At 39.4% G+C, this 15,387-nt stretch overlaps 1 protein-coding gene across 2 annotated transcripts in view; it reads right to left on the bottom strand.

Moving 5' to 3' along the window:
- PPA2 (inorganic pyrophosphatase 2) overlaps nt 1–15,387 on the bottom strand; it is a 37,426-nt gene that overhangs the window by 15,460 nt on the left and 6,579 nt on the right. Inside the window, exons 4-7 of one of the 2 annotated variants that reach the window (XM_086746438.1) lie at nt 8,823–8,876; nt 6,232–6,351; nt 3,778–3,864; nt 1,900–2,026 (exon numbers count right to left, since the gene is read on the bottom strand). In XM_086746438.1, coding sequence (XP_086602564.1) covers nt 1,900–2,026; nt 3,778–3,864; nt 6,232–6,351; nt 8,823–8,876 — 388 coding nt within the window. The remainder of the gene's footprint in view (nt 1–1,899; nt 2,027–3,777; nt 3,865–6,231; nt 6,352–8,822; nt 8,877–15,387) is intronic. The other variant, XM_086746440.1, reaches the window with a different exon arrangement.

Below are 15,387 nucleotides of genomic sequence, written 5' to 3'. Positions count from 1 at the left end.
TAATTAACATATTTGGGAAGGGGGAAAAACAAGTATAAAAGGACATATTGTACTGCCTACTCCAACAGATTTGTTTGTTTTCAAACTGAAAAAGCATTGCTGTTAAACACTGTAAGCTAGTAATGTTTTGCGAAAACAGATGGGGGCTTTTTTTTTTTTTTTTCCTTCTTTTAACTTTTGTAAATTCTGGACTGCAATTCCAATCCCAAAGGGAAATAATATGAAACAGAATAAATATTTCTGCACTTTTCTGAAACAAGAAAACAAGACAAACTCTTACTTAAACAAGACAAACTCTTACTCCTCTCCTAAACTAAAGATGTAACACAGCTAACAAACCAGTCATTACCTGAAAAAAACAAAACAAACCAGAGGGCTTTCAAATAGAGCTACTTAACCTAGTGGCATGAACTATCCCAGTTTTACCCCTACTTAATGAACTCCTTTTAAATTCTCTCACCCACTTTTCTGATTAAGCTCTCTGAAATTGTTAAGGAAAAAAGGTGAGAGTCAAACAGAACAGTGTATAGAAATAAAGTGCTAATTACTTGTCTTTTAACTACTGACACATCACATTTCACTGAACATTACAGAGAGGTTTAAATTGGTACTAACAGCAAACTATTACTTACTATTTCCTTAAGCTGAACTTCTTAATCTCTAACTGTCAAAGTAGTTAAAGAGTCATAAACACTATGTAGCAATTTATCTGCCCAATGATTTTAATCAGCATCAACTCAAGAGTTTCCTTCTCATTTCCTTTTCTCCCCATCTTTCCCCACAAACCAAGTATTCTCCATGTGAAAGCAACCTGCAAGAAAACTGATAATGAAGAACCAGTCCAGTGGTATACTTACTTGACATTTAGAAATCGAGAAAAAGCCTCAATGGCCTAGAAACATAATTCCTTAAAAAGCTACTGGATAGCCCTATTCCAACAGAAAGGTCAGTCTGTGCCTTGGTGCTCCCTACCAACAAAGAGCAGGCTCCGACTACGTACCTGATGGTATCTGTGGTTTTTCGTCTCACAACTATCACTGCTTTTAGACAAATCTCCTCACTTAATTCTCATGATTCCCAGTAACATTGCATTTGAGGACGTGAACCTCCGTTAATCCAGAGAAAAGCTGCACTTCACCTGTGCTGTAAAAACCTAACTCCATGCAGGTTTTACACATCTATATTATCTTCTTAACAAACAGTCCACAAGCAGAATTACACCTCACGTGCTATTTGCACAGATGTATTTTAGTACTTGAGTGCCATTTGGATACCAGAAGCATGGTCACAAGGACGACAAGTCTGGACAGGGTTTTTCCCCCTGCAGAGCTAGTCATCATCAAGGCTGATATTAGGTTGAGCTCCATTAGCAGATTACTTTCCAAATTTTCAAGCTACAAGGGGAAACCTAATTGTTCATACTAGGCAACAAACTCTGGAATTAACCCAGATACAAGTGATAAAACATTGGAAACATACAGCCCTTTTCAGAATGCAACACAATGCCTGCAAATATAAAAGGAACAAACACTTTCAACAAGGAAAACAGCAGTCTGCTACATAATCTGAGTGGGTAAATATGCACTATTACACAGGCGATAAGCCTGTAATTTTAAGAGGTCACTTTCTAAGGCAGTTATGTTTCAGAAGTCAAAAGACTTTCTGCATGACAGGTCCTCTTGAAAACCCAAGTGAACCTTTTCAAAAGCTTAGTATGAAAGCATATATGCCCTCCTTGAATGAAGCACCTGATTTAAATTAAAGGAAAAAAAAAAAAACCAAAACCCTCTTGCCTTTCTGCTGTCTGCCTCTTCTCATTCTGGGTGGCCTAAACTTAGGTACCATTGTACTGTGCAAGTTGCTGAAATAACTTGCATTAAGAAAGATAAAAATACTTGCCATGGATTTTCTGAGCTTCTGGGTCATCCACACTGATAGCAATTATCTTCCAATCTGTCTCTCCTTCATCAACAAGAGCTAAAACACCCAAGACCTTGACCTGAACAATCTCACCAGAAGAACGAATCTGAAACAGAAGATACACTCACAAAGATTTGGAAAACACTACAGAGAAATTCTCTTTTACCTTACAGACAAACTAGTTTTACTACATTTTTGACCAGCGGCTAACAAAACTGCAAGACAGATCTGTAAACCCAGTACATATCTATTTAACATTATTAGCCTTTCTCCCACCATTGCTATTCTTCAACCCTCAATCCTCCAGTCAGTATTTATTTAAGTAGACAACACAAGCTAGAAAATTTTTCCTTCTACCCTACTTCCTCCACATCTTCTTGATGTCCATCCCAGAATGCAAGTCAAAAGTATCTCATACTCATTTTTTTAACTCCTTCCTGCCTCTTGACTCTCTATTTTCTCAACTCTTGGTCTTAATCTAGCCCTTGCTGCTCCTTCCTCTAGACTCCAATATACACATATAAAAACAAACCCACTCCTCAGAAATATCAGCACAACTCTTTTTTTGCACTTTCTTGGGAATCTTCCCTGTACCAGCTAATATCCCCTTTGTAACTCTTTCTGGATTTCTTGAAATTCAGCTTTAGGTTCCTTTCCTCAAATAAAGCCACCTTCACTGAGGTTATCCCCAAGAATTTCCCCTTACCTAAAATATCCCAAGAGATCCCTCTTCCAAACTCATCCATTTCATAACCCCATCTTTGATACCACGGAAGACTGCTCCATTCTTTGCTGCCTCCAGATATGCAGAATTTTATTTCAGTGAGCTAAACCCTACACCTGCTAATGGTGTTTCCTGCACCTCTTTTTCATCCATGCACTCCGTACCTCGTAACTCTGCAACACCATGTCCTGGCTCTGGCTAGGACAGAGCTGAGTTGGGAGAGTAGCTGGAGCTGTTGGAACCCCTGGCTGAGGGACACAGTTGGGACAGCTTAAACAAATAAAGGGCTATTCAATACTACCTGATGTCATGCTCAGTATACAAAGTGGGGATAGTGCTGAGGGGCAGGTTTTGCTACTTGGGAGCAAGCTGGGTATCAGGATCCACTGTGAGCTATTGTACTGTAAATTATGTGCTTAAGTATATTCTGTTATTGTTTTTGTTTTCCATCTCTGTTTTCTCTTCCTCTGTTGTTCTCTTAAACAGTTTTTATCTCAACCCACAAGTTTTACCTTTCCTTCTTTCCCGATTCTCCTCCCCATCCCATTAGGGGGGTGGTGAAAGGGGGAACTGAGTGAGCGACCGCAGTATTTTAGCTGCAGAGTGGAGCTAAACCATCACACACTGCAACAGGTTCCTGTCTTCTCCTCTAGAGGAGAGGGATTTACTTCTGTAAATGAAAACTCAAACCTACCTCCTTTGTGGGTCAACCTTGTAATTTTATGTGCATGATGCTGCCGTACTTCCTCATATTTCAGAAACCTATTCCTAGCTCCAGTACTGCTAACAGGGGGAAAAAGAAATAAATCTTCTCCTTCCCCAAAAATCTTAACTCCCTCCTCCTTTACTCAAAACTCACTGTCCAGCCATAGAACTTAAAAGTAGTGTTCTCTTATTTTCCCTTTTACCCAGACTTCACTTTACAGACTTCACCAAATCATGCTTTTTTTCTCCTTTTTAAAAATCCACCATTTCCTTACCTATGCCCTCCTCAGATCCTCTACTCATATTTTTATCATCCTCTGAGACTACTACCATCTTTTCTTGTTTCTCATCTGCCCGTCTTTCAAAAAGTTGTTACCAAATTATTAAATTATCCTTGATGAATTAAATTAATCCTGATAAAGACAAACCTTTGAACCTATTTCACAAACATCAATAGGATCATTATCCCCACAACATCCTGAAACGTTATCCGTATGGTTTGGATCTTCCCAGGTCTGTCAAAAGAAAGAGAATTATCAGTTACCAGCTGATCTGCAATTACAATTTATCTAACCACTAAACTACTAAGATTAATAAAAACACCATCAAAAACATAAGCTTTCTGAGAACAGGCTTGCTCAATGGGAAAAATAAAAACAAATAAACAGCCAACGGACTGATGTTGAGTAACTCATCGTCAAACTCAGGACAAGTAACATGAGGATTACTGAGGACAGAGTAAAAAAATACTAACTGCATTAGTGACTGAACAGACATACTTCATCAAATTGCGGTAATTAAGGCATCAGAGGACTCTGAGTACGTATTTTTCTGGTTATGGGATTAAACCAGTGCATCCTACAATCATATTCTTATTATAGTCTTTAAATACCATGGCACTAACCTAAGTTGCTTTCAAAAACATCTAGATTTTGAGCTAATCAAGCTTCTAGGTATGGATTTGTCAGCATCCAATCAGCTTTTTAAAGTTTTCAGATTCAGGTATGAAAGATTTCTGAGTATTTTGAGATGTGTACATTCCCAAGAACAGACAACAGATTAAGACCAAAGAAGCTTCTCCAGGAGGCAAGTTCAAGCCCCTGCTCTGAGCTTTGTACAAGCAAGGAATTTATACTGACTTAATTACTAGACCAGTACTTGTTTTGTCTCTTACTGGCTAATAAGGAGTAACCCATTCTAAAGTTGAGAAGTTTTTCTGGCAAGAATTTTGAGTCCAAAGTTTTGTTGAAAAGGTTAGAAAACCTTTTTTTTCCAAGGAGCTATACTGTTAGCTCCTGCTGTCCATGGTCAAACCTCCACCTCAAACTTTTTCTTGAGAACTTGACTGATACTAAAATGCAAAATGGTGAAAAGCAAATGCTCAGGTGTTTAGGTAGCAGAATCATTACCAAAGAACTGCTGAAGTGCAGTCAAGAGAGAATTTAAACGTCAAACTTATTTTTCCAGTAGTCCTCCAAAGGGCTTTTTATTTAAGGCTGCATTACACCAGCACTTTTCTCCTGCCCAGCTACACCCCTCCACCTGTAGGTTAGAAGGAAAGCTTGCTAGGAACGGTATTTTCTTGGGACAGTACAGCAACTCCTGCAATAATGATAGTCGTACTGTCTTTTCTTTCTTCTCTGTTCCACAGCATAAAACAGCAGCCATGAATATGTATCTTTAAGCCATTTACTAGGGTTGAACTTCTGGCAACTGCAGATCCTGATTAAAAGTCCTCTTGTGACAACATAGCCACTGAATTGTATTTTGTTTGTTACAGCTGCTAGTAGGAATCTGGAGCATCATCTAGACTTCAACAATTGGAGGTGTAATGATCCAGCTGGTATTTAAAGTTACTACAGAAAATACAAATTACAATCATCTCCAGCCCTCTCTGACCCACAAGGTAACAACAGGAGCTGAACGTTTCTTCTGGAGAAAGTGTTATCAGTCCGAAATAATGCACTCTGCGCAGAAAAATATTCAAATATGTAACTGGCTTTGTACTAAGCCACACATACATTTCAAAATATTAATTGGAATTGCTGGTTCCCAACTACACCTACTCGGAAACTTTGTCTGCTGTGACTGCTGACTGGATAAGAACTTCATTGCTATACTCCAGCACCTGTCTGGTATCAACTCTTCAGGGATCAAATACATAAGCAGATATTCAGGAGTAAACTTTCATTGCTTATGCAGTTAAGTGTAAAGAAAATAAATTATTCTTTTCTAGCTCCATCATGTTCTTCGGTACTAATTTAAGTCCAATGTGTTATTCACAGAAATGTAAAGTTTAAAACTTTTCATTATACTCAAAATTTCGGCCATTAGTTAGGCTTTTTCAAGGCTCAAAGTTTTAAATGTGTCATGAACAGTAAAGTCTCACAGCTCAGAGCAAAGTTAACTAAGGCCACTGAGGTTTAATCTAAAAAAGAACAGCCCTTGTGTTGCTCTTTGTTAAAGATATTAAGAAATCCCAGTTAAATACATGCTGCAATACATGAAAACCCAATAATTTTTTTTTAAAAATGCCTTGTTTAAACAAAAAAAAAGTGCTACTTGACAAAGAGTTCTTGAATGGCACATCATGACAGTTTAATTTCATCACTATAGTACAAAGATGCAGACTAAAGATTCAAGATTTCTTACTCATTTAACTCCTTCCTAAAACACAGCACACATTTACACCCGCACCCAAATTCTGATCAGAATTTATGAACACAATAAAGCTCAACATAAAAAAAAAAAATCCTAATTTACAAATGCATCAAAGAGAAACATCCCTCTTGCAACTGATTTGCATTCAGGCAGTACCCAAGATTTACAAGGCAATTTACACAGAAGACAGAAAAGTTTCACCATTATAACAAAAATGTTACCTGTGGGAGGGCACCATAATTCCATATATAACCCTTGTGAGGAAAGATATTTGCCACATATCGAAGCTTGCCTTTCTTTACATCTTGTTTAATGGGATTCAACGGCTCCTCAGTGGCAATCTAAGCAGATCGTGAAAAAGACAGAAAGAGAGAGAGAAACGGAGAACGGTAAAACGGAAAGCAATTCATTCTGTACCCAACCAGTTAGAAAGATCCAACTGGGAGCATGTGCTTGTGGTTTAAGAAGTATTAAAGGTATGATAGCCTCATTCTAAATCTCAAGGGTCATGTTCAAAAGGCAGCTTATTAAGGTTTTAAATAACGTTGTGAAGTATGTAAGAAAAAATGAATCTAGAAGAGAAAGTAATAAATTTATAAGGAGACTGTCACGGTCAAACATAAATAGTGAAAAGATCTTAAGTCAGAAGCTCTTGCACTTTACAGTACAAGTTCAACAGACATGCAAATGGCAGCACAAGTTCTTCTGACAACAGAGGCTTTGACAGCAACAGGGAAAAGGTTTCATCTTCTTCTCACCCCCTGTTCATTGCTCTCCTATTGCAAACGTCCCTTCTCTCCACTACCTCTCAGCATACAAATGCTTTTTAGTAAGCACAAGTTCTGCATAGTCACCAAATGCCAACTTAACGCCGACCTGGAACAAGTTAAGCTAGCATTAGAAGGCAGCATTCTTATTCCCCAAGAAGCACTCACAGATGGACTGAACTAATTAAAGCTGAACAGTTTATTATTGTCATCATCCTCCCCAAAACCTCAAATAAAAACACACTGCCATATGAGTTACCTACCATATATCAGCTAGTTCACTGTAACCATCCTTTTGACACTCCACACCACAACCCAATCCATGTTAGCTCAGCTCTGGCTTCCAAATACTCATCTGAATGGCATGACACTTGTTACAGGCTCAAGCAGCACACAGCTGACATGCATAAGCACACAGCCCTTAGTCTATATTCATTTTAAAACATCCTTGTAATTTACCTAAAGCACCACCACCAAAGCCATCCCAAAGGGATTCCACCTTTTTGAACCATATCAAGCTGTCAATAGCATGCACTTATTCCACAAGTAAACCCTCCCCAAGAGCCGAGATCCAACATTCACATATTTCTATTTTCACACTTGATTCTATCTGCTTCCAGTCATAATTTAACAGTGTAGACCTTGAATATGCCACCTGCAACTGTGACAGAGGTGGAGCTCAGCAATGCTTTTTCTTGATGTAAACCCGGACAAAGAGGAGTAACTGATAACAGCAGACAAGTCGCATGAAAAGAGCACCTTCAATAAAACTAAGGATAGAACAACAGAAATACTACAAACTGATGAGCAGGAGATCTGGCACTGGGGATGTAACAGTGGAAAACATTCATCCTAAGGCAAGGTTTAATTCCCTGCAGTCTCCATTCTACATGAGGGAATCTCAGGACCGAGAGGCAGACAAGACCTGGTCTTAGCACCTTACCAATCTGGACTGAAGGACTGACAGGACACAGTGGCAAGGCAAGACAACTGCTTTAACAAATAATACAGGAAATCTCAAGTATATTAAAAGTTGGTCTCCCCTGTCAAGCCAGAAAAGTCTAAACCCACTGATTTCTGAACCTAACAAGACAGCAAACTTTCCTACCCTTGATATAAGGTGCCAAGAAAAGGGGAGGGAGAACAACTTGATCTTTACATAGACAGTTCAAATAGCGCTGGCAATAGGAAACTCTGCAAAAGAGAACTCAACTTCACAATAAATCATCATCTTAAAATACAAGGTAAATATTCAAGGTAATCTTGCTTGTAGAATAACAACTGTGGTGGTAAACACAGTTCAAATGATTTTCCAGCATCAGGGAAAGGAGAAAATAAAATTCTGAAATAACAGGCTGGGGAGGTTCTATGGTATTACTTTTAATAACCAAAATAGTATATCACAACCACAAACTTCCTTGAAAGCATCCTTAAAATTAATACAAATGTTCAAGAAGATAGGTCATATCCTGCTGAGATCTGTACAGATGAAGAGTTAGTCACCTTCTACACTGTAACTGCAGAGGAACAACCCACTAGGCTCTACTTTTAATGTATCTCCCTGTAGGAGTAGATACTTTGAATCAGTGAGGTCCCCAAGTATTTTTTTTTCGTCACAGGGAAATGCCTTTCCATTTGCAACTTCATTTGTTAGGATTTGGCCTAACATACTATATAGCAGAAACGAGAGGAATTAAATCCTCTGAGTGGAATGCTGTACAAGCAAGCAAGAGTAAGACTAAACACTGGACAATGTCCCGCAACCCAGTACTCTAGGACTCTGCTGCAGGTATGCTGCACTCTGCAGTCAGAGAGCTGTCAAGAAGCAGTGCTCATGTAAGGAAGGGAAACAAAATTAGAACCTCAACATTTTTTATAATTGCAAGGAAAGTGTCTGCATGCACAACTTCAAATTAATTATTAACAGAGAAAAATTCATGTGTGAAGAGTAATTCATGCTTTGATTAAACTCTGACTATTGGAAGCCACTGCATTGTCATAACTTTCACAAACACCCATATAATCAATGTATTTTTCTTAATTACCTCCATTTTTGCATTCGTCCAACGAGGCACTTCTACAATCATATTAAACAGGACCTAAAACAAAAAGCAACGACAGAAATGAAACTAAAATCCATTTGACAATTGGTATTTTACAGTAAGATAAATTCTCTCCTTTGTATTCAGCAGCAACATACATCACACCTCTCCGTTGCAGCTACTTTTACGTTAAGTAAAATCCTTTTAGTTCTGCACAATGATATTCAACCTCCTTGGTTCATTCTTTCCCCACCCCACCCCTTTGAGAATATGAACAATTACAAGTAGTGGAAATCCACATGATGTTTTTTATTCCTGTACCAATAATTGCTCTCCACGCAATATTCAGGACGTCCATGGAATGGTTTGCCACAAGGCAGTGGTTCAGTTTACTAGTCAAAAAGGACTGGATGTTTTTACAGGACAGAGTTAGCTTCCCTCAAGCACTGGAAAGGACAATGTTTTGGTTTTTTCCTCTGAGGATTTCTTCAGGACCTCATTCATTTTTTGAAAAACGCATGCAAATACAACAACCACTGACAATTTCTGATTCTCAGTCAAATCTGGTTGAAGTGAGGCAAAATGAATCCAAAAGTGATAGCAGAGGAAGGACATGGACACAGACACCTCATGTTTGCATTAGCCTTCTTCCCAATAGAAATAAAGTGAAAGATGTTTTAGGAAGGAAGGTGTGGAAGAAATAAACATAAAACAAGTAAACTTTCATGCTTTTTAGAAGAAAAATAAGTAACCTACACCCCTCTTACTGAGGAGGTTAAAGTGACAATTTCCAAAGAGAAAAACTCTGTGTAACTGCCATGAGGTTTCTTCTGAAGCTGTCAGAGCTATGCACTATCAAGAAGCAGAGTACTAATCGAAATGGATAACTAGACCAAACCACTCAGCAATGTCTACAACCCATTTTCTCCTAGATTACTAAAAAAACCCGCAAAATATCACATTGCCTGGGACAATGCCTCATAGACAAAGAAAACTCACATTGGTATTAAAAATTGCAACAGTTCAGGAAGGACAAAATATGTTTTTGCAGAAATTTGTAGGAAAAAAAAATATAAAGTTAAGCCAACTGAAGACTTGCACTGACTCTTTAACTACACTGCAATTAAGGTTCCAGCAGACTCCAAAAAAAATTTATTTTTGCTCCTTGTATCCTGCAGCTGCAACAAACAAATACCATTACCAGGGTGAATGCCACAGTTTGATTAAAGTAATTCCAATGGTTCTATAATCTTCTCCTCCCAAACAAATCTTGCATGTGGAAACCAAGAAAGCAAAGGAATGTGGATGTAATCTACCTGGACTTTAGCAAAGCCTTTGATACCGTCTCCCACAGCATTCTCCTAGAGAAGCTGGTGGCTCATGGCTTGGACAGATGTACCCTGCGATGGGTTAAAAACTGGCTCAATGGCTGAGCCCAGAGAGTTGTGGTGAATGGAGTTAAATCCAGTTGCAGCCGGTCACAAGTGGTGTTCCCCGGGGTTCAGTCTTGGGGCCAGTTCTATTTAATCTCTTTATCAATGATCTGGATGAGGGGATTGAGTGCATCCTCAGTAAGTACGCAGATGACATCAAATTGTGCAGGAGTGTTATCTGCAGTATGCCCAGGTGGCCAAGAAGGCCAACAGCATCCTGGCTTGTATCAGTAACAGTATGGCCAGCAGTACCACGGAAGTGATCGTGCCCCTGTACTTGGCATTGTTGAGGCCGCACCTCGAATACTGTGTGCAGTCTGGGACTTCTCAGTACAAGAAGAACGTTGAGGTGTTGGAGCGCATCCAGAGAAGGTCAACGAAGCTAGTGAGGGGTCTGGAGCACAAGTCTGATGAGGAGCAGCTTACAAAACTGGGGTTGTTTAGTCTGGAGAAGAGGAGACTGAGGGGAGATCTCAATGCTCTCTACAACTACCTGAAAGGAGGTTGTAGGGAGGTGGGCGTTGGTCTCTTCTCCCAAGTAACTAGTGATAGGACAAGAGGAAATGGGCTCAAGTTGAGGCTGGGGAGGTTTAGGCTGGACATTAGGAAACACTTCTTTACTGAAGAAGTGATCATGCACTGGAGCAGGCTCCCCAAGGAAGTGGTGGAGCCACCATCTCTGGAGGTGTTCAAAAAATGTGTAGACGTGGCACTCCAGGACATGGTTTAGGGAACATGGTGGTGTTAGGTTGATGGTTGAACTTGACCTTGGAGATCCTTTCCAACCTTAAAAGTTCCACGGTTCTATGAAAATCCCAACTGTAACTCAGCATTTCTCCCATGAGATCACAAGCTATGCACAATCTTGACAGCAAATTCCCAGTAAATTTAAATTAAATTCACCATTCGTACATACTGTGCCCATACTGTGATCAGTGGCATGTCAGATGGAATCACTTTTCCCAACCAGGTCATAAACAAACAAAACAAGGCAGGGGCGGGAGGTGGGGGGGAATGCTTCAGATCAGTTTCATAAAGTACACTGTATGTATGTAAGAATGGTTGAAAGAGAGGAGTAATGAGAAAGAGGGCTTGAAGATGTCAACACTAAGGAAGCTGACAGAACAAGGCAACATACACGCAGCAGTAAGTAAGGGAAGGGTCGGAAAAGAACCAGATAAAGTCCATACATCCATCTGGGAAATGCTTGGAAAAAGAGAAATGCACAGTATGAAAACCAGTGCTGATAAGAAACTCCTAGGGAACTGCCAAGCAGGTCAAAGAACTGTTCTGACTGGTAGCTACAGGCAGAAAACTTACAAACTACTCCTGGAATTATACACGACGTCTTCCCCTCCACCACAGTCCTGTATTTTTGTTGTTTAGATGCCACTGCGTGTTTTCCTGATTGTGTCTAATACAGCGGCTGATCAGCCTGTAAATCTTGGTTTTGAACTTTAATTGGTCAAGAGTTATTAGAGGTCTTCACCAAAACAACTCTCAGGACTGGACAAGTGGACTGAAATTAACACAATGCTGCTCTGAAAAACAAAAGATCACTTCGATTTAACTCAGCTCTAAGACCGTGCCTTCATAATTTGTGGTATCAATCAAACATGAATTGTCGAGTCTTAAATGTGACAGCCTGACAGACTAATTTGTATGCAAAAAAAAAAAATGCCCGAAAGTACTCTCTCTAATGCTAAGCTGCCACAAGCATTTATAAGAGATTAATAACTTCACGCAGTCTTTGCATTTAAAAATAAAAATTTTTATTTATAGGGCAATCACGGGATTCACTGGTGTGGAAAGGAGAGCACATACTAGATAGTCTGACAGACAGAAACACAGAAGTATACTCTGTTTTTTTAGGGTTTTTTCCCCTCCTCTTTCCTATCTTGTTTCCCTCCTTGCCTAAATAACACCCAGGAATATTTTTCCACTACTCTTATTTTCCCCAACCAAGCACTTATTCTTTCTGACCACTTGAATGCTCTTCCCCATCCCTTGCTGCAAAACTGTCCCTGCCTCAGCTGCAAGCAGAAATGCAAGTGTCAGACACCACCTGTCTTCACAGATTACCATCTGCATACGCCATTCAGTGGTTAGTTTTGGATGGTGAATACATCTGGTAATTGATATTTTTATCTTTATTTTAAATTAGTAACACAAAAAGCTTCACCTCACCAAACCCCCAAGTGAACACTTCTACCCCTTCAAGCAATGGTGAGACTGTTTCAACAGCCCACTTGACACCTTCCAGTGACAAAGAAAGAAAGATCTCTCATGAAATAAAAACTATTGCTTTGGAAAGTTTACCATTTAACTGCCTTAGTATGACAGCACTCAACTGGTCTGCCTATCGCTGCTTGCTGCAATCCGGATTTAATCCAACTCTGCAAGCGCCTAATGCAGAAGGGACTCCATGACAGCAGACTGTACAACAGGCCAGAGGGAATACTTCCTACAGGCTAGCCTCATGCCAATTTTGCTAGCTGAAGAACAGTCTCCTGGAACACGCAAGAAAAGAGGAGGAAACAGTTTCCTAGATTTAGAAAAAGGGACAGAACCCATCTGCTAGGAAAAGTGATGTGACAGAGCCCAGAGGGACTTTCAACCCAGGGTATTACGTAGCTTGTTTGACTTTGGGTTAATGTCAACAGAAGACAGACATTTGTACTTATGCTCTATTACACCTTGAAGAGGTGATGGGGAAAACAAATCCATTTGCTGAACAGAGAAGTCAAAAGTGTATTTCCTAATTCCTAAAACTGAATATGAAAATCAGCAGAAAATGACATCAGAAGGAACAAACAGTATGTGTAAATGATATCCTTTATTTCCTAAGAACTAAATGCTAACTAAGTACATTACATGGGAACTCACGCAGGATGTATGTAAGTGTTTGCTTTATCAGCGTGCTTTCTTTAACGCTGCTTGGCAACTTACTGCATCCCATTTCTGTTGAACATCATTTTTAATATATCATGATATCATTTTTACCGAGACAAGCGAAAATGTCTCTCTTTCACACAGAGACCAGGATCAGTTTTGGTCTTTTTTTAAATACGAAAATCACAGAAAGAGAAAAAGATATACAAATACACTTCAACATATTCATACAGCAAGTATTGGGAAAAGCAAGGAAAATACAGACTGTTGTATGCAGGTGAACTGTAAGTCAGCATTCTCTCCACTAAGATCAATGGCCAAAAATAACTGCTAGCTCTGTTTATACAGATTCTTAGATAAGATAACTCATTTTGATCAGGTTGTTATTACAAACCTGAATATCACAGGAAGAAAAAAAAATTAAGCACATTTCAGACACTGTTTTTAAAACCTGCCCTTCTGGACTCCCACACACCGTTCTCAGAAACCATTTTTCCTTACCTAACGTTCCCTTTCTTGTTCAACTATTTCCTTTCCCCGGCTTCCCAAGTTCCTTAGCTGGTGCGTTTGAGGGGAGGGTTTTGAATAGGTATGCTTTTGCCCAAGGGTTGCAACACTTAATGCTCAACTCTGAAGGTTCAGCTGATTTGAAGCAGAAGTGGAACAACCTATGCAAAGTCAGGAAAGTGACATAACAAGAGAGATAAAGAGAGGAACAGAAACTCAGTACAATTTCATAAAATGACAAACATCACTTTTTAAGGCCTGATTGCCATTCACCATCACCCTTGCATGACAGGGGAAAAAAAAAAAAGATATGCTAAAGCTTACAATCACTTTAGTCATTTTTATAGTAGAGTGCTCAAAAAAAACCCAACCAACCAAACATCTGAAAGCATTAGAGACAGCATCTGGGGGCTACTGACCCTTTCTCACAGAAAAGCTCTGAGCTCATAAGACAAAGAGAAGAAAAAGCAGCTATCATTTCCATTTCCTTTCTATCTGCTCATTTCCAATCACAGGGATTCTCATCAGCCATCAAGTGAACACGACAGCATGTACCTGAGGACTAACGAGGATGAAAAAGATGAGCTGCTGTCCAGCAGCAGCAGGAACAAAGAATGATGTTTTAAAAGGAAAAAAGGCGGGGAGGGGAAAGGAGAAGGAAAATAAAACTGTCATGAAATACAATCAGAAATAAATGGAGAGAGGCTTGCTTATAAAATGAGTACCCGTGTTATAAGCATTCCAATTGTAACACTTGCTACAAGGTATTTGCCAATGAAAACAACAAACCAGATGACAGCAACATCTGGAGACCAAATATACTGTCTTTAAATAAGAAGTCAATGGAACTTTTCCAATACAAATTAACATGCCACATCGCAAAAAAAAGTAATACAGTTCCCAGCATAAATGCAAAGTGCCTGCAGCCTCTTCACAGTGTACTTCCCTCATGTTACAGTGAAACAGGAATCACAAGCACTAGGTAAGTTTTTACTCACAGGTATCCCAGAAGCTGCGTCAGACATATTCTCTGATAAACTAGTTACTGGACACATTGACCTGCAAAACTACCCAGCGTACAACCACCACATGAGTGAAAATGAAACACTGACTTTCTCAAGTTCAAGGAACCATTTATTTGAACTTAAGTTTGATCAACTCACTGATGCAACTTTCTCAGTAAACCAGCTCTACTCCAGTAGATTTTAACTGGACAGCTGAGTGACGATTACTTCTATTCTCAGTAATTGCTCATCTACAAGAATGCAAAGCAAGGCTTACTCTATTGAACACACATAATGGACACACTACAGCCCAGGTTACATATACCAAAAAACATCTAACATGACCAAGGAAGGTTACAGAGGCTGTAGTTAAGACAGAACACAAAGTCAGTACAAAGTTTGCACCTGTACTGCTTAGGAAATTATGACAGCTTTTCCTTTCTTATGAAACATACTGACTTTATCGTAAGACAACTCTGACACAAGTTTCAAACACTGTTCCAAGTATGAGGCCCTCTATCAGATTACCTATTCAGACTGCATGACCACTCTGATGACCACTCAAACTTCACCTGACTTGTTAATTTATCAGGAGTTTTTGCCTGACAGAAGAAATTAAACTGAAGTCCACAAGGGCATTCCAGCACTGTGCAACCCACAGGACGCAACAAAAAAAAAACCCTGTCTTGTTTCTTTCTTTTTTTTTTTCAAATGCTCTTGTGGGTATCTGCA

This window comes from Chlamydotis macqueenii, chromosome 4 (assembly GCF_036417535.1).
Source record: "Chlamydotis macqueenii isolate bChlMac1 chromosome 4, bChlMac1.mat, whole genome shotgun sequence".
In the NCBI taxonomy this organism is placed as follows: Eukaryota; Metazoa; Chordata; class Aves; order Otidiformes; family Otididae; genus Chlamydotis; species Chlamydotis macqueenii.
The sequence above is the reverse complement of the archived record's forward strand: the minus strand, read 5'-3'. Positions and strand labels throughout refer to the sequence as shown.